The sequence below is a fragment of the Rhinopithecus roxellana genome, chromosome 15, assembly GCF_007565055.1.
Source record: "Rhinopithecus roxellana isolate Shanxi Qingling chromosome 15, ASM756505v1, whole genome shotgun sequence".
In the NCBI taxonomy this organism is placed as follows: domain Eukaryota; kingdom Metazoa; phylum Chordata; class Mammalia; order Primates; family Cercopithecidae; genus Rhinopithecus; species Rhinopithecus roxellana.
Genome location: NC_044563.1, coordinates 7,212,081 through 7,238,044, shown reverse-complemented (window position 1 = coordinate 7,238,044; position 25,964 = coordinate 7,212,081). Strand labels below are relative to the sequence as shown.

Below are 25,964 nucleotides of genomic sequence, written 5' to 3'. Positions count from 1 at the left end.
ATTTTTTGAGTCGGAGTTTCGCTCTTGTTGCCCAGGCTGGAGTGCAATGGCACGATCTCGGTTCACCGCAACCTCCACCTCCAGGGTTCAAGCAAACCTCCTGCCTCAGCCTCCTGAGTAGCTGGGATTACAGGCATGCGCCACCGCGCCCGGCTAATTTTGTATTTTCAGTAGAGACAGAGTTTCTCCATATTGGTCAGGCTGGTCTCAAACTCCCAACCTCAGGTGATCCACCTGCCTTGGCCTCCCAAAGTGCTGAGATTACAGGCGTGAGCCACCGCGCCCAGCCGGATTAGTGCCTTTATAAAAGGGGCCCCAGGCCGGGCGTGGTGGTTCATGCCTGTAAGTAATCCCAGCACTTTGGGAGGCCGAGGTGGGTGGATCACCTGAGGTCAGGAGTTCCAGATCAACCTGACCAACGTGGTGAAACTCTGTCTCTACTAAAAAAAAAAAAAAATACAAAAAAATTAGCCTGGCGTGGTGGTGGGCACCTGTAATCCCAGCTACTTGGGAGGCTGAGGCAGGAGAATCGCTTGAACCTAGGAGGTGGAGGTTGTAGTGAGCCGAGATCGCACCATTACACTCTAGCTTGGGTGACAAGGGCGAAACTCTGTCCCCCCACACCCCCACCGAAAAAAAAAAAGGCCCCAGAGAGACCCTTACCCCTTCTGCCGTGTGAGGACACAGGGAGGAAGTGGGCACCCTACAGCCCAGAAGAGGGCCCTCACCAGAACCTGACCATGCTGGCACTTTAATTTCAGATTCCCTGCCTCCAGCACTGTGAGAAATCAGTTTCTATTGTTTACAAGCCACCCAGTCTACAGGAATTTGGTATAGCAGCCCTAATGGACTAAGACAGTGTCAAAGTGCATAGCATATGGTAGATTCTCAATAAATGTTAGTGTTTCCCTTCCTTTAGGAATGTGTGCTGACCAACTGCTATTATCAATGCGCAATATATCATTCCATATTTGTTGCTTCATTTTTTTGGTATAGTTTTCTTGAAAAGCTAGTATAATACAAAAAATATTTTTAAATAATTAGTAAAATTTATCACTATAATTTTTACTCATTATCTCATATATAGTTGTAATCAAAGCATTCTATTTTCATATATAATTTGACATTTTCCCCATTTCAACAGTCTTAGAATTTTTAGTTAATATCCCACCATATTGTTTAAATCTAATTTAATAAACTGATTCCTCTGTTAGACATTTGTTTACATTCTTGATTATATAGTGTTTCAGTTAATACTTTTATGTAATATCTTCCTCCTTTTGAATTATTTTCTAGAACAAATTTCTGTAAATGGAGTTATGAGTCAAAGTGTATAACACATTTATAAGCTAGTGTATTTTATCATAACTTCAACTTTCTAGGTCATGTGAATAGCACAAGGTAGTGAGAAGAACATTATATTGGGAATTCTAAGGTATCCATTAAAGCCCTAACTTTTGTGCTAACTAGCTGTGAGATCTTGGGTGGGTCACTTCTTTTTTTTTTTTTTTTTTTTTTTTGGAGACAGCAGAGTTTTGCTCTTGTTGCCCAGGTTGGAGAGCAATGGCGTGATCTCGGCTCACCGCAACCTCTGCCTCCCAGGTTCAAGTGATTCTCCTGCTTCAGCCTCCCTAGTAGCTGGGATTACAGGCATGTGCTACCACGCCTGGCTAATTTTGTATTTTTAGTAGAGACGGGTTTTCTCCATGTTGGTCAGGCTAGTCGAACTCCCGACCTCAGGCGATCTGTGCGCCTTGGCCTCCCAAAGTGCTGGGGTTACAGGCATAAGCCACTACACCTGGCCTTTTTTTTTTTTTTTTCCATGTAGCCAGGATGTCTCGATCTTCTGACCTCGTGTCAGCCTCGTCTCGGCCTCCCAAAGCTGCTGGGATTACAGGCTTGAGCCACCGCGCCCGGCCTTTTTTTTTTTTTTTTTAACCGGAGTTTGCTCTTGTTGCACAGGGTTGGAGAGCAATGGCCTGTGATCTCGGCTCATCACTGCAACCTCTAGCCTCCTGGGTTCAAGCGAATTCTCCTGTCCTCCGGCCGTCCCGAGTAGGCTAGAGATTACAGGCATGTGCCACCATGCCTAATTTTGTATTTTTAGTAGAGACGGGGTTTCTCCATGTTGGTCAGGCTGGTCTCGAACTCCTGACCTCAGGTGATCCATCTGCCTTGGCCTCCCAAAGGGCTGGGATTACAGGTGTGAGCCACTGCGTCCAGCCCACTTCTCCTTTTTGAATTTAAATTTTCTCATCCATAAAATTAGTGTGTTGTATTAGGTTATTACCCTGGTCCCCTTTAATTCTAACATCCTATAATTATATATTTAAAAGTAGAAAGCTGTTACCTATTTCCTGTGGGTGCAAACTGTATTATTTTGTTCCTCTCCTCCCTAAAAGACTTGTCAGAAAAAAAAAAGAGTCTCATATCAGCCTCAGTTATGCAGTAGAACCTGTGCTGTCTTGGAAACTTCTATAAGAAGAGCAGTCTATATAACCCCTTCATGAACAGATGGATCTTCTGGATATTTATCTCCTACAGAGATGGGAGAACAGGCCAGGTGCAGTGGCTCACACCTGTAATCCCAGCACTTTGGGAGGCTGAGGTGGGTCGATCACCTGAGGTCAGGAGTTCGAAACCAGCCTGGCCAACATAGTGAAACCCGTCTCTACTAAAAATACAAAAATGAGCTGGGTGTGGTGGTGCATGCCTGTAGTCCCAGCTACTCGGGAGGCTGAAGCAGGAGAATCACTTGAACCTGGGAGGCGGAGGCTACAGTGAGCCAAGATTGTGCCACAGAACTCCAGCCTGGGTGACAGAGTGAGACTCTGTCTCAAAAAAAAAAAAAAAAAAAAGATGGGAGAACAAAGACCTTCTTTGAAGGATCTTGCTTAGATGACAGAAGTGGGAAGACATATAGGAGTCACAACTGCTTGTCTTATACCAAGTAGCTCAGGCCTTCTTTTTACCTGTCCTGCCTTCATGAAGACCAAGAAAACTCCTAACTTTAATGTCTTATACCAAGTAGCTCAGGCCTTCTTTTTACCTGTCCTGCCTTCATGAAGACTAAGAAAACTCCTAACTTTAATGGCTTGCCTACTATCTGCCTCCTCTTCTCCCTGTATAAACTTTGTGTGAGAACTTCCCCCCTTGGTTTCCAGTATTGGAACTCAGCATGTTCTATTTCTGGCCCATTTTAGGCAGCTGACACACAAGAGTTTGAAACCAAACTGCACAAAGTATTTCGTGAGATCACTCAGCACCAATTTCTTCACCACTGCTCATGTGAGGTGAAGCAGGTAAGTGTAAATAATCAGTACTTTGGTGGGAATCTTCCATTTTGATATATGGGAATCCTGAATTGAGGGTGGGTAGGTACAAGTGTTTCAGACTGCATAATCTGAGGTCAGCCTTTCAGCAAGGAAGTCTGTGAAACAAAACCATCTGTTTTCTGTCTCTCAGGAATGACTATCCCACTGGTTGCCTGGTGTCCAATATCTTGAAAGCCGTTGTTTCATACGTTGTATCCAGGATTTTTGTTATTTCAGGCAGGAGGGTAGATTCAGTCCCTGTTACACCATCTTGTCCAGAAGACACTGTAGGATAACTTCATCTTTAATCTCTCTTATTTATTCATCCTATAATTTTAGTTCCAGATAAGTCGATCCTACTGACTGGAGCCAAGAGAGCCAGAAAAGTGGGCTTCAGTTAGACGACTACTACCAGCTACACCTGGAATCTGGAGAAACAGAATTTCCTGCTAGGATCTCCCTTCACTCATTAGAGGAGACCATCACAAAACCAGTTAAAAGCTATTTGACCTCCTTGAGGGTAAAGACCCCAACTTAAGGAAATTCTAGATCTCCAGCATCCAAAAAGGTGAAAAGATAAAAGTGGATTTTTTTTTTGTTTTTTTTGGGGGGGTTTTTTTGGTTTGTTTTTTTTTGAGATGGAGTCTCCCTCTGTTGCCTAGGCTGGAGTGCAGTGGCATGACCTCGGCTCACTGCAACCTCTGCCTCCCAGGTTCAAGCGATTCTTCTGCCTCAGCCTCCCGAGTAGCTGAGACTACAGGCGCCCACTAACACGCCAGGCTAATTTTTGTATTTTTAGTAGAGACGGGGTTTCACCATGTTGGCCAGGCTGTTCTCAAACTCCTGACCTCAGGTGATCTGCCCACCTTGGCCTCCCAAAGTACTGGGATAACAGGCTCAAGCCACTGTGCCCAGCCCATAATTGACTTTTTTTTTAAAAATTATTATTATACTTTAAGTTCTAGCGTACATGTGCATAACGTGCACGTTTGTTACATATGTATACTTGTGCCATGTTGGTGTGCTGCACCCATCAACTCGTCAGCACCCATCAACTCATCCTTTACATCCTTTACGTCCTTGCCATAATTGACTTTTTAAAGCACAAATAGTAACACTGTATTATAATATTTATTACCTATGGAGAAGTAAAATATATGACAATAATAGCACAAAGACCAAGAGGAAAGAAATGGAAATATACTATTGTAAGGTATTATACTATATGTGGAGTGATATAATACTAATTGAAGGTAAACTGATAAATTAAAAATAAAAGGAACCAGCTGGACATGGTGGCTCACTCCTGTAATCCCAGCACTTTGGAAGGTTAAGACAGGTGGATCGCTTGAGCTCAGGAGTTCAAGACCAGACTGGACAACATGGTGAAACCCTGTCTCTACAAAAAAAAAAAAAAAAAAATTAGCCAGACATGGTGACATACACCTGTAGTTCTGGCTACTTGGGAGGCTAAGGTGGAAGGATTGCTTGAGCCTGGGAGGTCAAGGCTGCAGTGACCCAAGAATGTGCCACTGTACTCCACCTGGGTGACAGAGCCAGACACTGTCTCAAAAACAAATAAATAAAAGGAACCATTAAAATAACACAACAAGGCCGGGCATGGTGGCTCACGGCTGTAATCCCAACACTTTGGGAGGTCGAGGCGGGCAGATCACCTGAGGTCAGGAGTTTGAGACCAGGCTGGCCAACATGGCGAAACCCCATCTCTATCTCTACTAAAAATACAAAAATTAGCCGGGTGTGGTGGTGCGTGCCTCTCATCCCAGCTGCTCAGGCGAGTGAGGCAGGAGAATCACTTGAACCTGGGAGACGGAGGTTGCAGTAAGCCGAGATTGCACCATTGCACTACAGCCTGGGCAACAAGAGTGAAATTCTGTTTCAAAATAAATAAATAAAACAAAATAACACAACAAGGAGTTGTAAGTCAGAAAAGGAAATAAAAGGAAATAAAATGAGAATCATAAAAACTCAACCCAAAAGACAGAATGGCCAGGTGCAGTGGCTCACACCTCTAATTCCAGCACTTTGGGAGGCTGAGTTGGGCGGATCACTTGAGGTCAGGAGTTCAAGGCCAACATTGTGAAACCCCATCTCTACTAAAAAAATAAAAAATAAATAAAAATTAGCCCAGCATGGTGGCTCGCACCTGTAGTCCCAGCTCCTTGGGAAGCTGATGCAGGAGAATTGCCTGAAGCCCAGGGTCAGAGGTTGCAGTGAGCCGAGATCGCGCTACTGTACTCCAGCCTGGGCAACAGAGTGAGACTCTGTCTCCAAAAAAGAAGGCAGAAAATGAGGAAAAGAGAACAAAGAACACATGAGACTAATAGAAAACACTTATGAAGACGATATATTTAAACCCTATCATATCAACTATTCCATTAAATGTTAATGGTCTTGCCAAGTGCAGTGGCTCAGCCTGTAATCCCAGCACGTTGGGAGGTCAAGACAGGCAGATTGCTTGAGCTCAGGAGTTCAAAACTAGCCTGGCCAACACGGTGAAACCCTGTCTCTACAAAGTATTAAAAAATTAGACCAGGTATGGTGGCTCACGTCTGTAATCCCAGCACTTTATGAGGTCAAGGTGGATGGATCACTTGAGGTCAGGACTTCGAGAGCAGCCTGGCCAATATGGTGAAACCCCGTCTCTACTAAAAATATAAAAATTAGCCAGGCGTGTTGGCACACACTGTAGTCCCAGCTACTTGGGAGACTGAACCCAGGAAGCGGGGGTTGCAGTGAGCCAAGATCACGCTACTGCACTCCAAAATAGCTGAGGCTGGGCACAGTGGCTCATGCCTGCAATCCTAGCACTTTGGGAGGCCAAGGCAGGTGTGGATCACTTGAGGCCAGGAGTTTGAGACCAGCCTGGCCAACATGGTGAAATTCTGTCTCTGCTAAAAATACAAAAATTAGCTGGGTGTGGTGGCACATACCTGTTGTCCCAGCTACTGGGGAGGTTGAGGCAGGAGAATCCCTTGAACCCAGGAGGCAAAGCCTGCAGTGAGCCGAGATTGCGCCACTGCACTCCAGCCTGGGTGACAGAGCGAGACTCCGTCTCAAAAAGAAGGAAAAAAAATTAGCTCGGTATGGTGGTGCGCACCTGTAGTCTCAGCCACTTGGGAGGCTGAGGCAGGGAGGATCACTTGAGAATGGGAGGCAAAGGTTGCAGTGAACCAGGATTGCACCATTGCACTCCAGCCTCGGTGACAGGGTGAGACCCTGTCTCAAAAAAAAAAAAAAAAAAAGTAAATGGTCTGAATAATCCAATTAAAAGGCAGAGATTTACACCTTATACAAAAATTAATTCAAGATGGATTAAATACTTAAATGTTAGACCTAAAACCATAAAAACTCTAGAAAACCATAAAAATTCTGGAAGAAAACCTAGGCAATACCATTCAGGACATAGGCATGGGCAAGGACTTCATGACTAAAACACCAAAAGCAATGGCAACAAAAGCCAAAATAGACAAATGAGATCTAATTAAAGAGCTTCTGCACAGCAAAAGAAACTACCATCAGAGTGAACAGGCAACTTACAAAATGGGAGAAAAATTTTTGCAATCTACCCATCTGACAAAGGGCTAATATCCAGAATCTACAAATAACTTAAACAAATTTACAAGAAAAAAAACAACCCCATCAAAAAGTGGGCGAAGGATACAGACAAACACTTCTCAAAAGAAGACATTTATGCAGCCAACAGACACGTGAAAAAATGCTCATCATCACTGGCCATCAGAGAAATGCAAATCAAAACCACAATGAAATACCATCTCACACCAGTTACAATGGCAATCATTAAAAAGTCAGGAAACAACAGGTGCTGCAGAGGATGTGGAGAAATAGGAACACTTTTACACGTTGGTGGGACTGTAAACTAGTTCAACCATTGTGGAAGACAGTGTGGCAATTCCTTAAGGATCTAGAACTAGAAATACCATTTGACCCAATGATCCCATTACTGGTTATATACACAAAGGAGTATAAATCATGCTGCTATAAAGACACATGCACACATATGTTTATTGTGGCACTATTCAAAATAGCAAAGATTGGAACCAACCCAAATGTCCATCAATGATAGACTGGATTAAGAAAATGTTGCACATATACACATGGAATGCTATGCAGCCATAAAAAAGAGATGAGTTAATGTCCTTTGTAGGGACATGGATGAAGCTGGAAACCATCTTTCTGAGCAAAACCATCATTCTGAGCAAACTATTGCAAGGACAGAAAACTAAACACCGCATGTTCTCACTCATAGGTAGGAACTGAACAATGAGAAAACTTGGACATAGGGTGGGGAACATCACACACCGGGGCCTGTCATGGAGTTGGGGGAGGGGGGAGGGATAGGATTAGGAGAAATACCTAATGTTAATGGGTGTAGCACACCAACATGGCACATGTATACATATGTAACCTGCACGTTGTACACATGTACCCTGGAACTTAAAGTATAATGACACACACACACACACACACACACAAAGGCAGAGACTGTTAGACTGGGTAAAGAAGCAAGAGCCAACAACATGCATGTACAAGAATCTCACTTTAAATATAAAGACAGAAAAAAATTCAAAGTATAGAAAAAGATATGCCATGCTTACCCTAATAAAATAGAGCTGAAGAAGCTACTGTAATATCAAAGTAGATTTCAGATCAAAGCATATTACCCGGGATTAAGAGAGTGATTTCATAATAATGAAAAGATCAATTAATCACAGACAATAGTCATAAACATTCATGCACTTTTTTTTTTTCTTTTTTTCCTCTTTCATGCACATGTTAAGAGAGCTTTAAAATACATGATACAGGCCAGGGCACTGTGGTTCATGCCTGTGGGAGGCCAAAGTGGGGGGATCACAAGGTCAGGAGTTTGAGAGCAGCCTGGCCAACATGGTGAAACCTCATCTCTACTAAAATTATAAAAATTAGCCTGGCATGGTGGCGCACACCCTATAATCCCAGCTACTCGGAGGGGGTGGGGGGGCTGAGGGAGAATTGCTTGAATACAGGAGGCAGAGGTTGCAGTGAGCTGAGATCATGCCACTATACTCAAGCCAGAGCGACAGAGTGAGACTGTCTTGGGGAAGCGCAGGGCAGCGGTGGGGGGTGGAGGGAAACATGATACAGGCCACGTGTGGTGGCTACGCCTGTAATCCCAGCACTTTGGGAGGCCGAGGTAGATGGACCACCTGAGGTCAGGAGTTCGAGACCAGCCTGGCCAACATAGTGAAACCCCATCTCTACTAAAAATACAAAACTTAGCCGGGTGTGGCGACATGCACCTGTAATCCCAGCTACTTAGGAGGCTGAGGCGGGAGAATTGCTTGAACCCGGGAGACAGAGGTTGCAGTGAACCAAGATCACACCACTGCACTTCAGCCTGGGCGACAGTGAAACAAAACCATGATACGGGGGGCTGGGAACGATGGCTCACGCCTGTAATCCCAACACTTTGGGAAGCCGAGGCAGGTGGATTACTTGACCCCAGGAGTTCAAGACCAGCCTGGGTAACATGGCAAAACCCCGTCTCTACAAAAAAAAAGAGAAAAATTAGCCAGGCATGGTGGCTCATGCCTGTAGTCCCAGCTACTTGGGAGGCTGAGGTAGAAGAATTGCATGAGCCCAGGAGGCAGAGGTTGCCATGAGCTAAAATCACATCACTACACTCCAATCTAGGTGGCAGCGAGACCCTGCCTCAAAAATAAATAAATTAAATATACATAAAACTAATAGAAATATAAGGAGAAATAGACAAATCCAAAATTATATTTCAAGATTTCAACAATAATTCTCTCAATAATTGATAGTTTTGATAAGTAGAGACAAAGTCAGAACAATGCTTTCAAACACTTTGACCTAACTGGCATTTATAAAAACACTCTGTTCAGCCACAGAAGAAGAATATGCATTCTTTTCAAGTGCATAAGGCACTTTTAGCAAGATAGAACATATTCTAAGGCATTAAATATGTCTCAATACATTTTAAAGGATCTAAGTCATAAAAGTATGTTTCTGACTATAATAGAATTATTACAGCAAAATCAGTAACAGAAAGATATCTAGAAAATCCCTAAATATTTGGAAACTAAATGACACATTTATAAATAACCTATGAGTTAAACACAGACATCAAAGCGATATTAGAAATATTTTAATTTAATTAAATGGAAAAGCAAATTATCAAAATTTGTGGGATGCAGCTGATGTAGTATTTAGAGGGGAAAATGCCTGTGTTAGAAAAGAAGAAAAGGCTCAAATCCATGATACCACTTTCCAACTGAAACTGGAATAAGAAGAGCAAATTAAACACAAATTAAACAGAAGAAATGAAATAATAAAGATCAGAATGGAAATCAGTAACATAGAAACCAGAAAAACAATAGAGAAAAATCAATGAAACTAAAAGGGGGCTCATTTAGAAGATTAACAAAATTGATAAACATTTAGCCAGACTAATCAGAATAAAAAGAATGAACCCAAATTGTCACTATCAGAAATCAGAAAGGTAGCATCAGATATTAAAAGGATTATCAGAATATTCTGAACAACTTTACATTTGACAACTTAGATGAAATGGACAAATTCATTGAATGATACGAAGTTCACTCAAGAAGAAGTACCCCATGTACCTGATAGTACTGTATCTGTTTTTAAAATTGAATGTTTAAAAATCTTACCATAATATTCCTCAATATATAAAGAACTCTTAAAACTCATTAATAACACAACCCAGTTTTTTTAAATGGGCAAAATATTTGAACACACTTCACAAAAGAAGCTACAGATACACAAATGGCAGATAAAGACATAAGATGCCGCCTGTAATCCCAGCACTTTGGGAGGCAGAGACGGGCGGATCACGAGGTCAGGAGATCGAGACCATCCTGGCTAACACGGTGAAACCCCGTCTCTACTAAAATATACAAAAATCTAGCCGGGTGAGGTGACAGGCGCCTGTAGTCCCAGCTACTCCGGAGGCTGAGGCAGGAGAATGGCGTGAACCCGGGAGGCGGAGCTTGCCGTGAACTGAGATCCAGCCACTGCACTCCAGCCTGGGCGACAGAGCGAGACTCCGTCTCAAAAAAAAAAAAAAGTCAAAAAAAAACAAAAAAAAGACGTAAGATGCCCAACATCATCCGTCTCAACAAAAGTTCAAAGAACCACAATGAAGTAATCATTTCACACCACTGGAATAAAAGGACTGACTATGCCACATGTTGACAAGCATGTGGAAGAATGAACTCACATACACTGTGGAAATGAAAAATGGTACAAGCACTTCGGAGAACAGCAGTTTCTTAAAAAGTTAAATATACACCCATCATATGACCAAATAGTTCTTTCACTCCTAGGTATTTACCCAAGAGAAATGAAAGCATGTCTCCACACAAAGACTTGTACACAAATCTTCATGGCGCTTTTGTTGTAGCCCCCAAAATGAGAAACAACCCAGTATCAACAGGGAAATGGATAAACAAATTGTAATAGATTCATATAAAGGAATACTATGTGGCAATAAAAGGAAAGAACTATTGATACACACAGTGACATGGATGAATCTCTGAATAGCATGGCGAGTGAAAAAATGGAGAAATAAAGGAGTACATACTGTTTGATTGCACTTACATAGAATTCTATAAAATGCCAACTAATCTATACAGGTCAGTGGTTACTAGAGGATGGGAGGTGGAAGAGTTGGAGGGAATTATCATAAAGGACAGCGGGACACTTGCAGGGAGATGAGTATGTTCATTATGTTGACAGTGATGGTTTCACAGGTATGTACATGTGTACTTAAAAATTGTACATTTTCGGCCAGGCACAGTGGCTCAAGCCTGTAATTCCAGCACTTTGGGACGCCGAGGTGGGTGGATCACGAGGTCAGGAGTTCAAGACCAGTCTGGCTAAGATGGTGAAACCCCGTCTGTACTAAAAATGTTTTAAAAATTAGCTAGGCGTGGTGGCAGACCACTATAATCCCAGCTACTTGGGTGGCTGAGACAGGAGAATTGCTTGAACCCGGGTGGCAGTGGTTGCAGTGAGCTGAGATCATGCCAGTGCACTCTAGCCTGGGCGACAGGGTGAGACTGCCTCAAAAAAAAAAAAAAAAGAAAAGAAAAAAATTGTACATTTTCTATATATGCAGTTTACTCTGTTTATATCTCAATAGTTATAAAAACTATAGACACTATTTCTAAGAAAATGAGTAACAGGGCCTTTGGTACCTCTACTGCATCTACTCTGCCCCTTGTACTTCTGCTTGCCTGATTGGGTGGGGAAGTTCAGGTGCCCAGGCACCCGAGAATCAAAGCATCTCGTGGACTTGACCATCCTCCTTTTCAGTGTGACCAGAGAGGCACAGAGCAGCAGTAAAGCTGTCAGTGCTCCCTTCACCACACCTTTCATGGCTGGCTGTGCTTTCTAGGATGCATTTCCCAGGAATGCGTCTGCTGTTCCTTTCAGCTGCTTCACGGCACATACTCTTGCCAGTTTCCCTCTGACTTGGAAAGCTGCTGTCCATGCCTTGCGCAAATAAAGCTAAAATCCATTGTATCAGTTTCCTGGGAATGCTGTCAGAAATGAACATCAACTTGAAGGTTTAAGAACAACCCAAATTTATTCTGCCACAGTTCTGGAGGCCAGAAGTCCAAAATCAAGGTGTTCATAGGGCCACACTCCCTCCAAAGTTTCTAGAGGAGAGTGCTTCCTTGCCTTGCCTCTTCTAGCTTCTGATAAAAACTGTTCCTTGGTTTCTTGTAGCTTGCATAACTCCAAATTGCAACTCCATCTTCACATTGCTTTCTCCCTCTCTCTCAAATCTGTGCTTTTTTTTTTTTTTTTTTTTTTTTTTTTTTTTTTTTTTGAGACTGAGTTTTGCTCTGTCGCCCAGACTAGAGTGCAGTGGCACCATCTCAGCTCACTGCAACCTCTGCCTCCTGTGTTCAAGTGATTCTCCTGCCTTAGCCTCCCGAGTAGCTGGGATTACAGGCCCCTGCCACCATGCCCGACTAATTTTTGTATTTTTAGTAGAGACAGGGTTTTGCCATGTTGGCCAGGCTAGTCTTGAACTCCTAACCTCAGGTGATCTGGCTGCTTTTTGGCCTCTCAAAGTGCTGGGATTACAGGCGGGTAATTAGGGATTTAGGGCCCACCCTAAATCCAGGCTGATCCCATCCTGCGATCCGGAATTACAATTTGAGACTTTTCTCAAGCTCACATTCACAAATTCTGGGGGTTAGAATTTGGACATATTTGGGGTGGGGGAGAATGCAGTTCACTACAGCCATCTGCATCTTCAGCTTTCTAGGGACAGGTTCAGGGTAAGGCATGTGCTGTTATCATAGGACCCAGGATATATGGGCAGAGGGACTCCTCAGGATCTAGGAGTGTTTCAGCCTCTGAATTCCTTTTACTTGGGCCTCTGTAGTATCCCAGTAAGACCTAAAAAAGGTAATCTGGGCCAGGCGCAGTGGCTCACTCCTGTAATCTCAGCACTCTGGGAGGGCAAGGTAGGTGGATCACTTGAGGTCAGGAGTTTGAAACCTGCCTGGCCAACATGGCAAAACCCTGTCTCTACTAAAAATAAAAAAAAGTAGCTGGGCCTGCTGGCACATGCTTTGTAAGTCTCAGCTACTCAGGAGGGTGAGACATGAGAATTGCTTGAACCTAGGGGGTGGAGGTTGCAGTGAGCCAAGATCGTGCCACTGCACTCCAGCCTGGGTGACAAAGCAAGACACTTGTCTCAAAAAAAAAGAAAAAAAAAAAAGATCTGACCTCTTTTACCCTGTTCTTTTGCTATAGTCATGGCTCATAGCCTCAGGGCCATTCATAGCCCAATTAATTTGACAGATGGCTAGTGAACTCAAGGTCTTACCAGTAGTCATAGGTCTTGGAAAGAAGGAACACTTACTGAATCCCTAATCTGTGCTGAGATTTTCATTTTAATCTCTGCAAAGATGTTATAAGTTAGGTCATAGTTTCCCCACTTTAAAGATGAGGAAACTGATTACAGAACTTTCATAATTTGCCCAGAATCACATAGTCAGTAAATAGTAAGGCTAGAATTTGTACTGAGATCTCCTGGCCCTGAAGCCTGGTAATATTGTTAACACATGGACTGGGTTGCAAGCCCAGGGCAGATGAGTGATCCAGGTCATTGAGTAGAACCGATGCTTCTCCACTCAACATCCTCATCAGGTTTCCCTCTGGTAATGGCCATTTAGTGATAACTAACTTGTTAGCAGTACAAGAGTGGCACCCAGTGGCTTCAGCTAGAACTACAAGACTAAGGATGATAGGTCAAATTCTTTCATCTCTGGGCCATTTTGTTTACATTTCTAAACAGGAAAGGTAGAATAGCTGACCTCTTGAGTAATAGGGAAGAAAATCATCTATTATATGCTCTATTGAGGAACTGAAAAAATGAGGGAGTGTGTATTTAGAGTGAATATATTCAGGGAAAGGTCATGCAGGAATGGAAAGGGTATTATTTTTGTTTTTATTTTTTTAGAAACAGGTTCCCGCTATGTTGCCCAGGCTGGAGTGCGGTGACTATTCATAGGTGTGATCATGGTGCACTACAGCCTCGAACTCCTGGGCTTAAGTGATCCTCCTGTGTCAGCCTCCTGAGTAACTGGAACTACAGGAGTGCATCACTGCACCTGGCTAAGAGTGGATATTCTAAGCTTGAATGTTGGAACAGAGACAGTGGGCCAGGATGGAGTGAACAAGATAGTACTCCAGGGTTTAGTGTCATAGGTGTATGTAGGGACTGAGAATTTAAACCCAGAATGAGCAGGAGTAGTAACAAGGAGGCAATTTTCTAAGGAAAGGCATTGTTTCCGGTGGGTGGGGGGAGGGGTAGACTAGAAATAAATGTCCCATAGAATGTTAAATCCAAGGAAGTGTATCCTGAGGTCAGGGCTGTCTTATCTGGGGAACCAGGTGATTAATGAAGAGTATGCAAGGCTCCCAGAGAGGCCCAGAGCTTCATATCTCAATGTGGGTAGTTCCTTGGTAAGACCAATTTCAAGATAGGAGAAAGATTTATCTATGACATGAAATTTTCCAAGCTAAAGCAAAAAGAAAAAAAAAATTCTCTCTCAAGATAAAAATGTTTAGAAAATATCCTGTTTCTTCACGTCTTTAGGATTACTTTTGCCCTTCCTATGTTCCTCGGAATGTAATTACTTGGGAACTAAAACTTATTTTAGTAAACAATATATGATAGGTCTCCTATGGAGATAATTCATATACCATAAAATTTACCACTTTAAAGAATAAAACTCATTAAGTATATTCACTGTGCTGTGCAGCCATCACCACTAAATTACAGAACATCTCCATCATGCCATTAGCAGTACCTGTTCACAGTGAGTCCCAGTTCCCGTCTCCCTTCAGTCCCTGGCAACCACTAGTATACTTCCCATCTCTGTGGATTTGCCTATTCTGGACACTTCATATAGATGGAACCATACAACATAGGGCCTTTATGTGACTTCTTTCATTTAGCGTGTTTCTAAGGTTCATCTATGTTGTACCATATAACATATAACAATTTCATCCATTTTTATGGCTGAATAATAGTCCGTTGTATGGATATACCACATTTTATCCATTAATTAGTTGATTAACACAAGTTTTTTTCCACTTTTTAGCTATTATGAATATGCTGTTACGAACACTTGTGTGGACATGCCTGTAACTCTCTTGGGTATCTATCTAGGAGTAGAATTGCTGAGTCATATGGTAACACTATGTTTTAACTTTTTAAAGAACTTTCTAGCCGATTTCCACGGTCTGCACCATTTTACATTCCTGCCAGCACTGTGTGATGCTTCCAATATCTCTATACCCTCATTAACTGTTGTCATTATTTTTCTTATTGCCATTCTAGTGCATGTGAAGTAATTTCGTGGTTTTGATTTGCATTTCTCTAATGAATATTGATGCTGAGTATCTTTTCCATGTGTTTACTGGCCATTTGTATATCTTCTTTGAAGAAATGTCTATTCAAATCTTTTGCCCACTTTTAAATTGGTTTGTTAAATTACTGAGTTATGAGAGTTCTTTACCCTGGGCCAGGCATGGTGGCTCATACTTGTAATCCCAGCACTTCGGGAGGCTGAGGTGGGAGGATCACTTGAGCCCAGGAGTTTAAGACCAGCCTGGGCAACACAGTGAGACCACGTCACTACAAAAAATATACATTTTTTTTTTTTGAGACGGATTCTTACTCTGTCGCCCAGGCTGGAGTGCAGTGGAGTGATCTCGGCTCACTGCAACCTCTGCCTCTTGGGTTCAAGTGAATCTTCTGCCTCAGCCTCCTGAGTAGCTGGGATTACAGGTGTGAGCCACCATGCCTAATTTTTGTATTTTAAGTAGAGACGGGGCTTCACCGTGTTGGTCAGGTTGGTCTCAAACTCCTGACTTCATGATCCGCCTGGCTCAGCCTCCCAAAGTGCTGGGATTACAGGCGTGAGCCACCGTGCCTGGCCTATAAATAAATTTTTAAAAGCGTTCTTTAATTTGGATAAAAGTTCCTTAACAGGTATGATTTGTAAACGTTTTCACCCATTCTTGTGGATTTTTTCACTTTTGTTCCTGGGAAGCACAAATTTTATTTTATTTTTATTTTTTTTGAGATGAAGTCTTGCTCTGTCGCCCAGGCTGGAGTGTAGTGGCGCCATCTTGGCTCACTGCAAGCTCCGCCTCCCGGGTTCACGCAGTTCTCCTGCCTCAGCCTCCTGAGTAGCTGGGACTACAGGCGCCCGCCACCACGCCCGGCTAATTTTTTTGTATTTTTTTAAAAATTATTATACTTTTAAGTTTTAGGGTACATGTGCATAACGTGCAGGTTTGTTACATATGTATACTTGTGCCATGTTGGTGTGCTGCACCCATCAACTCGTCATTTACATTAGGTATAACTCCCAATGCAATTTTTTTTTTTTTTGTATTTTTAGTAGAGGTGGGGTTTCACCGTGTTAGCCAGGATGGTCTCTATCTCCTGACCTTGTGATCCTCCCGCCTCAGCCTCCCAAGTGCTGGGATTACAGGCTTGAGCCACTGCACCTGGCCAGGAAGCACAATTTTTTAATTTTCTTTTTTTTTGAGATGGAGTCTGACTCATCACCCATGCTGGAGTGCAATGGCGTGATCTCAGCTCACTGCAACGTCCACCTCCCAGGTTCAAGCAATTTTCCTGCCTCAGCCTCCTGAGTAGCTGGGATTACAGGCGCCTGCCACCATGGCCAGCTAATTTTTGTATTTTTAGTACAGGCGGGGTTTCACCATGTTGGCCAGGCTAGTCTCGAACTCCTTACCTCAGGTGATCCGCCTGCCTTGGCTTCCCAAAGTGCTGGGATGAGCCACCACGCCGGGCCACAAATTTTTAATTTTGAGAAGAGGATATCTATTTTTATATATCTGTATTCTTGAAAAGGAGCTGGGAGAATTGGGTCCTAGTCTCAGTAAGAATCTCTTTTTCTCTGTGCAAATTATTGAACTAACCAGTGTGGCAGGGCTCTAGGAGGCTACAGATGACACAACCTGTGGCTTCCCAGGTTTGCTTTCTCAAACTTACCTTGTGTAAGGCACTCAGGTAGCTGTAAAGTGATACAGGCATGATGGCCCTTGCCATTGAAGGGATTTAGGGTGTAGAAAATGGACATATGCACATTACTTGATGAACGGGCACACAGGATACTTGCAGAGTAGGCAGAGCCCGAGGAATGGGCAGGCAGTAGCTAAGAGACTGGAGCTCAGAGAAGAAAGGCTGTACCGTGAGTGGCCAGAGTGCAGAAGCATCCACAGAGGGAAACCCTGAAGACTGGAGGGTGGGGAGGGGGATTCATGAGCCAGGAGGAAGAAGGAGTTCCAGGTGAGGGCAGACAACCTTGTGAGGTCAGTGAAGCCACCAGGCACACTCCTGTTTCACTAGGGCTCGTTCATGTTTCTGCAAAACTCACTTAGGACTTCTAATTTTTTAAACAGCTAACCCTAGAGAAAAAGGACTCAGCCCAGGGCACTGAGGATGTACCTGATAACAGCAGCCGGGAGCTCCTAGCAGGTAAGGTTTTAGCTTTTCAAGTAAGCCCTGGACTGCAGCTGGGGAAGTAAAAAACGTGAGTTCAAACTTTCAGACTATTCCACTGTACCTACTACTACAGCGGCGTCCTTCTGCAATTTAGTGGGCTATTGCTGCCACTGTGGGTCTTCAAGGCAGCAGCAGTTATTCCCTCCAGAAGATGTTAGGACAGGACTAGAAATTTGTAATACAGTCTGTGCAGTTACAGATAGCTGCACACGATGGGATGCGGATAGGTAATACGCAGATTCAGTGCCCTGAATCCAGGTGGTTCCTTCACATCTTTTCTTGATCACTGGGGTTGACGCTGCAGCTCCCCTCATTTTGGTTACTATTATGATTTGGGATTTGGAGGCTGCTCCCAGGAGCAGGCACCACGTCACTCTTAATATGTGTTATGGGGAAGTGTCAGTGCGTGTGTTGTGATGGCAATTATACCGAAGTCTTTTCTCCATACATGTCTCTCGCAATACTTAAAAACAGCCTTCCCAGCCTGCAGCAGCAGGGGTACAGCAGCTCTCACGTTCAGTCACTAGCAGAGGTGCCAGGTACTATTCTGAGCTTTTAAAATGTACTAATGCTCTTAGTTCTCAAAACAATCCTAGGAGCTATAGGTACTGTTATTAACTCTCATTTTACATATGAGGAAATTGAGGCCCACAGGTATCAATAAGCTTACCCAAGGCTACACAGCCAGTAAATGACAGAGCCAGAATTCAGACCCAGGCAGCCTAGCTCTGCCGTCTCTGGAAGAGCTGAATTAGCAGGGATGCCCTCCTACAGATCCTGAGTCCTTCAGATAAAACAGTATCTGGGTCAAGGGAAGTGGGGATTGTGACTTCAGCACCAATGCTTGGTTGGTAAATCCCTCTTTCTAGGGTCACAACTATAACACATACACGTTTATGCTTAGGCCTAAGATGTGTCCCTGAAATCACTGGCAACTGAACCATGTTTTAAATGTTGTGGGGGCTGTTGCTACTGAAAAGAATCCTGCTGTGAACGCTTGTACAAAGCAAAGAATCTATTTTTATAAGTTTAGATTTGGAGATTTAAAAAAATGCAAGTATGATACATACAATTCAGTATTTATGCAGTCAGAAGAGACAAAAGAGTAAGTATCTTCCCATATAAGGAAAAAAATTAACATTTAATTCTGTGGATGCTGGGAAGATGCTGGGTCTTCCACAGACCATACCTCGTTTAGTCTTTACAGTGCCCTTCTGGGGGCGGGGGGAGGCATGGATCCTAACAAACCAGAGGACCCAGGCTCAGGTCAGGCAGAATGCTTAGCAGGAGGTAATGACTTTCAGCTTGCCGCCTCCAAAGCCCGTGTTTTCTCCAGTGTGCAACATGAGCTTTAAAATCTAGGTGTTTATAATCTGGTGGAACCCCTGGAGGATGACTTGGGCTATTCTGCCCTACAGACCTGTGGCTCTCATCAGCATCCATTCTATGACTCACATGGGCAGCCATGCTGAAGAAAATCGCCAAACTGTGGGTTGATGCCACCATCCATCCGGGGTCCACTCACTCAGGAGCCTTTAGTTTGTCAGTCCTTCCCCTTGCCTTTCTGGCCTTCGCCCCTCAGTGGCTACTCCATTCTTTAAAAAATCTACCCAGTCTCTGCCTCCCGCTTCCTACTCACTGATCTCTTTTCTCAGTAAACTCACCCAACTTGCACCTTCCCACTGCAGAACCTCATCAGTGTGGGATCACAGTGGGATCATCCTCCTGCTTTCTCGGGACCTGCTTGCATCAGTTATCACTGCTGCACCTTCAGCTCTCCTCTGAGTTCCTTTCCCTCAGGAGGTCAAGCTCTCATTTTGTCAGAAGAAAATCTCCCATGACCTTGAATTTCCTCCACCTCTTTCCATCACATCTCATCCAAAACCACAAGCTGCATGCACCCTGTCTCCCTTTCTTCCTCTCATTCTCTCCATCACTTAGGGTACTTGCTTTCTCTGTGGCCTCTGAAACTTCTCCCCTTAAGGAAGGCCTCTTAATTACCAAATTTTGCATTTATCTTCATTGTATCTGAACTATGTGCAAAATTTGGCACTGTAAGACTATGACTCGCCTGGTTTTTCCCTCTGGGCTTTTCTCTTCACCTACTTTCTTCTGGTCATGCCTAAATAGTGCTTATCCTGCTCTCCCACCCAGCTATCTTCCATCCCAGCTGCTGACCCCTGCCTCTGGGCTCAAGACTCTCAAATTGGTGTGATCAGCCAAGGCCTCTGCTGAGCGCCAGTTGGGAGATTCATTTGCTCACTAGGCAGCTCCTCATGGAGGTCCCATTGGTACCTCAGTTTCCTCTCTCCTGACTAAAGAGACTTTGGTCTCTGTCATGATTAATAGCACACTATCCAATTTATCACATCTGAAATCTTGGATTAATTCAAGAGGCCTCTCATTTTTTTTTTTTTTTTTTTTTTTTTTGAGACAAAGTCTCCCTCTGTTGCCCAGGCTGGAGTGCAGTGGCGTGATCTCAGCTCACTGCAACCTCTGCCTCCCAGGTTCAAGTGATTCTCTTGCCTCAGCCTCCGAGTGGCTGGGATTACAGGTGCCCAGCACCATAACCAGCTAATTTTTGTATTTTTAGTAGAGACGGGGTTTCACCATGTTGGCCAGGATGGTCTTGATCTCCTGACCTCGTGATCTGCCCAACTCGGCCCCCCAAAGTGCTGGGATTACAGGCGTGAGCCACCTCACCCAGCCAAGAGGCCTCTCCCACATCCAGGTGCTCACCAAGGCCTGTCACTTAGGCCTGATGAACACTTCTGATTCCTGGTGACGCCTCCATCCCCACTGTCTTCACTTTTGTCGAAGTGGGCTCTTAAGGTCTTCCTGTCTCTAGTTTGATCTAAGCCACGCCTTTGAAAGAACAATCTTTCTGAAGTACAAAATTACCAATATATTTCACCAGTGCTTAAAACTCTTTATTGGCTTCCTGTCTCTTACAGATGAAAATCTGTTTCTAGCCCAGCATGGTGGTATGTGCCTTTAGTCCCAGCTACTCGAGAGGATGAGACCAGGAGTTCAAAGCTGCAGTGAGCTATGATCGTGCCACTGCACTCCAGCCTAGGTGACAGGCGAGACCCCATCTTTATAGAGTAAAACTTTATGTAGGAGGTTGTTTTATGCCTTTGCATAAAGATTACTTGCGTAACTTTCAGCATGAAATTCACTTTCTCTCCCTTGTCTGTCTGGCATATCACTCTTCATACTTCAAAACCCAGCTCTGGGACAGGAGTGGTGGCTTATGCCTGTAATACCGTCACTTTGGGGAGCTGGGGCGGGAGGGCAGCTTGAGACCAGTCTGGGCAACATGGTGAGACCATCTCTACAAAAAGTAAAAAAATTAGCTGGTGTGGTGGCACGCGCCGGTGGTCCCTGGTACTCAGGAAGCTGAAGCTGAGGCAGTAGGATCGCTTGAGCCCAAGAGGTCAGGCTGCAGTGAGCCAGGATTGCGCCACTGCACTCCAGCCTGGGCAACAGAGCAAGACCCTGTCTCAAAAAAACAAAAAAGCCCAGCTCAGGTTATCTCCTCAGGGAAACCTTTCTTCACATGCCGAAGTGGTCAGCTCCCTTCTCTGTTCTAACCCTGGGCTTTGTACACAGGTTTGCATCCCTCCTAGCATCTGTGAGCTTCTCTCAGGAAAATCTCATTGATCTGCATCCCCAGGACCTGCTCTGGAAGAATCTATCCATCTAAACTCGCTTTTTTTTTTTTTTTTTTTTTTTGAGACGGAGTCTCGCTCTGTCGCCCAGGCTGGAGTGTAGTGGCCGGATTTCAGCTCACTGCAAGCTCCGCCTCCGGGTTTACGCCATTCTCCTGCCTCAGCCTCCCGAGTAGCTGGGACTACAAGCGCCCGCCACCTCGCCCGGCTAGTTTTTTATATTTTTTTAGTAGAGACGGGGTTTCACCGGGTTAGCCAGGATGGTCTCGATCTCCTGACCTTGTGATCCGCCCGTCTCGGCCTCCCAGAGTGCTGGGATTACAGGCTTGAGCCACCGCGCCCGGCCCTAAACTCGCTTTAAGTTGACAAATGAATCAGTTAAGAGTAGGAAAGCTGCCTATGGGCACTGCCCAATGCAACGTTAGCAACTAAGGGAGACGGAACTGAGGCCAGAGAGGTGAGGGGGGGACAGGCTGGCAAGGAGGGGAGCTTGTCAGTGCAGACTCCAAAAGAATCTGTGTGCAGAAAGCTACTGAGCGGCCTGAGTCCCCCAAGTGAGGGCTCGAGACAATCTCCTGCCTGGGTGAGAGAACAGGGAGGCCCTGAAACCTCCTTGAAGCCTCAGGCTGCTCCTGAAGCGCCCGGAGCTGCAGGGTTTTGGTGTGGATGGGACCTGCTGACAGGGATGCGGTGGGAAGAGCCCCTCGGCACCCCTTCTCCCAGGCTTCCCCCTACCCAAGGGTCTTCCTAACACAGGGCCATGAAAGTAAGATGAAGGTGGCTTGTTTTCTCCTAGGTACCAACGGGCAAGCAGAAAACAAGAGGCTCAAGAGGGGCAGCCTCCGCATGGAGGAGATGCGAGCTCTGCACTCCGCCAGGGCCCCGAGCCCGTCAGAGGCCGCCCCGCACCGCCCGGAGGCCACCGCGGCCCCCCTCACTCCTAGCGGAAGGGCGGCCCTCAAGGCTCACGGCAGAGCCCTGGCGCCGGGCAGGGTGAGCCTTGGGAGCCGCCTGGAGGTAACTGAGCGAGCGGTGCGCAGGGAAGGGTGCGGCGGGAGGTGCAGACCACGGGCCGCTGCCGAGGGGTCCTCACCCCGGGCCCCGTTGTTCCCGCAGGACGTGCTGTGGCTGCAGGAGGTCTCCAACCTGTCGGAGTGGCTGAGTCCCAGCCCTGGGCCCTGAGCCGGGTCCCTTTCCTTAAGTGCCCACCGATCCGGAGGCTGCGGGCAACCGCTGTCCCGTGGTTTAATAAAGCTGCTCCGCGCTCACGGAGTCCGCTTCCGCGTCTGCTTCCGCGTCGGGCCCGGGTGGGGCGGGGCCTGGAGCCGCGCCGCGGCCTGACGTCACCCACACCTCCCTGGGATTGCGTCACTGGTGCGCGCCGCGGGTCAGGGCGCAATGGCGGCGCTGGGCGGGGACGGGCTGCGCCTGCTGTCGGTGTCGCGGCCGGAGCGGCCGCCTGAGTCGGCGGCGCTGGGCGGCCCGGGCCCCGGGCTGTGCTGCTGGGTGTCAGTGTTCTCCTGCCTCAGCCTCGCCTGCTCCTACGTGGGCAGCCTCTATGTCTGGAAGAGCGAACTGCCCAGGTGCGGGGGCTGCGCGCGGCCGGAACCCGCGCCCCCGCGAGGCGGGGTTGCAGGCGGAGCTTGGGCGAGCCGGGGGCGGGGCCGCGCTGATGGGCAGCCGTGGGCCCCCTGAACTTACTGTCCCTTCCGTAGGGACCATCCCGCCGTCATCAAGCGGCGCTTCACCAGCGTCCTGGTGGTGTCCAGTCTCTCACCCCTGTGCGTGCTGCTCTGGAGGGAACTCACAGGCATCCAGGTGCGAAGGAGGCGGGGCAAAGGGGGAGAGAACTCAGGGGTCTTTGGGGGAGGAAGCAAGACTGATGCCCCCTTTCCTGTGGCTCAGCCAGGCACATCCCTGCTCACTCTGATGGGCTTCAGGCTGGAGGGCATTTTCCCAGCGGCGCTGCTGCCCCTGTTGCTGACCATGGTGAGTGCTCCTTTTGTATTTTTTCTTCTGGTCTTTGTTATCAGCCTGATGCGCAGTGCCTTGGACTCCTCTTGATTGTATTCGGTTTTTGGCTGATGGGAGACAGGGCTTTTGAGATGGCCCCAGGGTTCTCCGGTATGCATGGTCTGGAAATCCTGGCTGAGAGGATTTCAAGCTTGGAGTCTCAGGGGCATGGGCAAGGGTCTGGGCAAAAGCCGTGGGTTGTGGTGAAAGTGTTTTCTTGCCCTCAGATTCTTTTCCTGGGCCCACTGATGCAGCTCTCTATGGATTGCCCTTGTGACCTGGCAGATGGGCTGAAGGTTGTCCTGGGTGAGTCTTAACGGCTGAAGGGAAAGTAGGCAGAGGCATTCCAGGACAATGGGGCAGTCAGCGGGCTCAGGGTGTGATCTGGACACGTGAAATGTTCTCTGGGTGTGTTTTCTCATCAGTAAACTGGAAACAGAGCTAGATGGCCTCTAAGGGTTGATTCCCAACGTCCAAGGAGTTCCCTGGGAACCCCCAGCTGTATTTGGTGTGGACCAGAGAGCACTGTTCCCTGCTTCCCCGATCAGTGCTGGTCTTGGTTAAATTTTGGTGTGTCCAGAGTTTACTTCCAGGATGCCCTGCCTCAGCTAATGCCTTCCCTTCAGGTCGTCTCAAGACATTGGGTTTATGTTGGGTCCACACCCCTGTCCTCAGGAGTACTGATGCCTAACCTGAGTTTGACCAGGGTGAAGTTGTGGGAGAGGAGCCCTTGGAGCCTCTGGGGTCTCATTGTCCAGTAGCCCGTCACTCACAGCTTATCCTGAATTCCTTCTGCAGCCCCGCGCTCCTGGGCCCGCTGCCTCACAGACATGCGTTGGCTGCGGAACCAAGTGATCGCCCCCCTGACAGAGGAGCTGGTGTTCCGGGCCTGTATGCTGCCTATGTTAGCACCTTGCATGGGCCTGGGCCCTGCTGTGTTCACCTGCCCGCTCTTTTTTGGAGTTGGTGAGTCTGGCCAACTTGGTCCTGGTGTGTTCTCAGCATGAGAGCTGAGAAGGGGGCTTGAGGTGAGGGGCAGGCCTAGAAGGGAGGCTGGGAGGAATGACTGTGATGTGATTGTCACCTTTTTCCCAGCCCATTTTCACCACATTATTGAGCAGCTGCGTTTCCGCCAGAGCAGTGTGGGGAACATCTTCTTGTCTGCTGGTGAGTCCTGGCTAGGGTTAGGGTGTGTGATGATGTCCCTAATGGCCACTCTGGAGAAGGAATTGGGAACTGAGGGCTACAGTATTGGAGGGGCCACTGACCGTGGGAGTTGGGGTGCAGGACAGCCGTAGGTGGTGGGGCAGGCAGCCACTGCCCTGGGTGGAGGGGATGGTGGATCTTTGGCTGATGGGTGTGTAGTGCGGGGGCAGGAAGGGTGTGCAGGTGTGGTCACTCGCGGCCTCCCCGTCTCCAGCGTTCCAGTTCTCCTACACAGCCGTCTTCGGTGCCTACACTGCTTTCCTCTTCATCCGCACAGGTTGGTCCTCAGTCCCTCATGGGTCCCTGGGGGCCCACAGGAGCGGGTGGGAGAATGGGAATACTGTTTGTTTTAGGAACAAGTTCTTCTATTCCAGTCCTTGAGACAGGCTGGTCTGAGAGGTGGAAAGGAGCAGAGGCCGTGGTGTGTGGGTGGATGGCTGGGGTAGTGGGATCTTGATCTCCTGTTTCAGGGGATGAGAGTCACTAGCCCTAGAAGGGCCAGAGGAGGTGGTAGGGCTGCTCCCTGAGTTGCTGTCTCTTTTCCCCAGGACACCTGATTGGGCCAGTTCTCTGCCATTCCTTCTGCAATTACATGGGTTTCCCGGCTGTTTGCGCGGCCTTGGAGCACCCGCAGAGGCGGCCCCTGCTGGCAGGCTATGCCTTGGGTGTGGGACTCTTCCTGCTTCTGCTCCAGCCCCTCACGGACCCTAAGCTCTACGGCAGCCTTCCCCTTTGTGTGCTTTTGGAGCGGGCAGGGGACTCAGAGGCTCCCCTGTGCTCCTGACCTACGCTCCTGGATACGATATGAACTCTCACCGGCTCCCCAGCCCTCCCCACCAAGGGGTACTGCAGGGGAGGGACTGGCTGGGGTCCCCGAGATCTCAGGAATTTTTGTAGGGGATTGAAGCCAGAGCTAGTTGAATCCCAGGGACCAAGAGAAAGGAGCAGATATCCAAAGGGTGCAGCCCCTTTCGAAAGGGGTGTTTACGAGCAGCTGTGAGTGAGGGGACAAGGGGCAGGTCCCAGGAGCCACACACTCCCTTCCTCACTTTGGACTGCTGCTTCTCTTAGCTCCTCTGCCTCTGAAAAGCTGCTCGGGGGTTTTTATTTATAAAACCTCTCCCCACCCCCACCCCCCAACTTCCTGGGTTTTCTCATTGTCTTTTTGCATCAGGACTTTGTATTGGGATATTAAAAAGAGATTTAACTTGGGTAACATGGCCTTGGACCTTTGGGAATCGGTCTATTTGGGATCTTGTGTGAGAACTCTAGGCAACTCTGAGGAGTGTGCCCGCCACCTGTCCCAGCTACCTTCAACAGTGACATCTGGACGGTGCATCCCAGCAGGTAGTTTCCCTGGAGTACAGACTGGGCTGGGAGCTCTGGTTGCTGGGGCCTGTGGCTTCCTCCTCCCTGAGCCATGCCCCAAAGTCCTAGTGTGGGTGGGTCTGAGACTGCAGGTAGCAGCTGTAAGTCCTGCTCATCCTGGGGCCTGTGGCTTGGCTGATGGGTCAGGGAGGGAACCATGGCCCTGGCCCTGACCTCAGCAATGGAGCCTCCAAGCTGTCTCCTCTGAGGGGAGGAGGATTGGCCTGAAGCCTCTGCCAGGACCTCCACAGTCTG

At 46.8% G+C, this 25,964-nt stretch overlaps 2 protein-coding genes across 18 annotated transcripts in view; both read left to right on the top strand.

Moving 5' to 3' along the window:
- The window catches only part of C15H11orf80 (chromosome 15 C11orf80 homolog), a 94,630-nt gene extending 72,236 nt beyond the window's left edge, over window positions 1–22,394 (top strand). For 14 of the 16 annotated variants that reach the window (XM_030918522.1, XM_030918517.1, XM_030918519.1 and 11 more), the window contains 3 exons: window positions 3,204–3,302; window positions 17,349–17,424; window positions 21,919–22,394. In XM_030918522.1, coding sequence (XP_030774382.1) covers window positions 3,204–3,302; window positions 17,349–17,424; window positions 21,919–22,304 — 561 coding nt within the window. In that variant the 3' untranslated portion in view covers window positions 22,305–22,394. The remainder of the gene's footprint in view (window positions 1–3,203; window positions 3,303–17,348; window positions 17,425–21,918) is intronic. The other 2 variants (XM_010366385.2, XM_030918513.1) reach the window with 2 other exon arrangements.
- On the top strand, window positions 22,202–25,562 carry RCE1 (Ras converting CAAX endopeptidase 1). Of its 2 annotated transcripts, none has more exons than XM_030918526.1 (8): window positions 22,202–22,705; window positions 22,838–22,940; window positions 23,028–23,111; window positions 23,363–23,441; window positions 23,934–24,101; window positions 24,231–24,302; window positions 24,556–24,618; window positions 24,890–25,562. In XM_030918526.1, exons 1-8 carry the CDS (start codon window positions 22,521–22,523, stop codon window positions 25,123–25,125), a joined length of 990 nt encoding a protein of 329 aa, XP_030774386.1. In that variant the 5' UTR covers window positions 22,202–22,520; the 3' UTR covers window positions 25,126–25,562. The 2 variants fall into 2 exon arrangements, with proteins under 2 accessions (XP_030774386.1, XP_010364689.1); XM_010366387.2 differs by having other exon boundaries at window positions 22,506–22,705; window positions 23,032–23,111.
- Window positions 25,563–25,964: the final 402 nt, after the last annotated feature.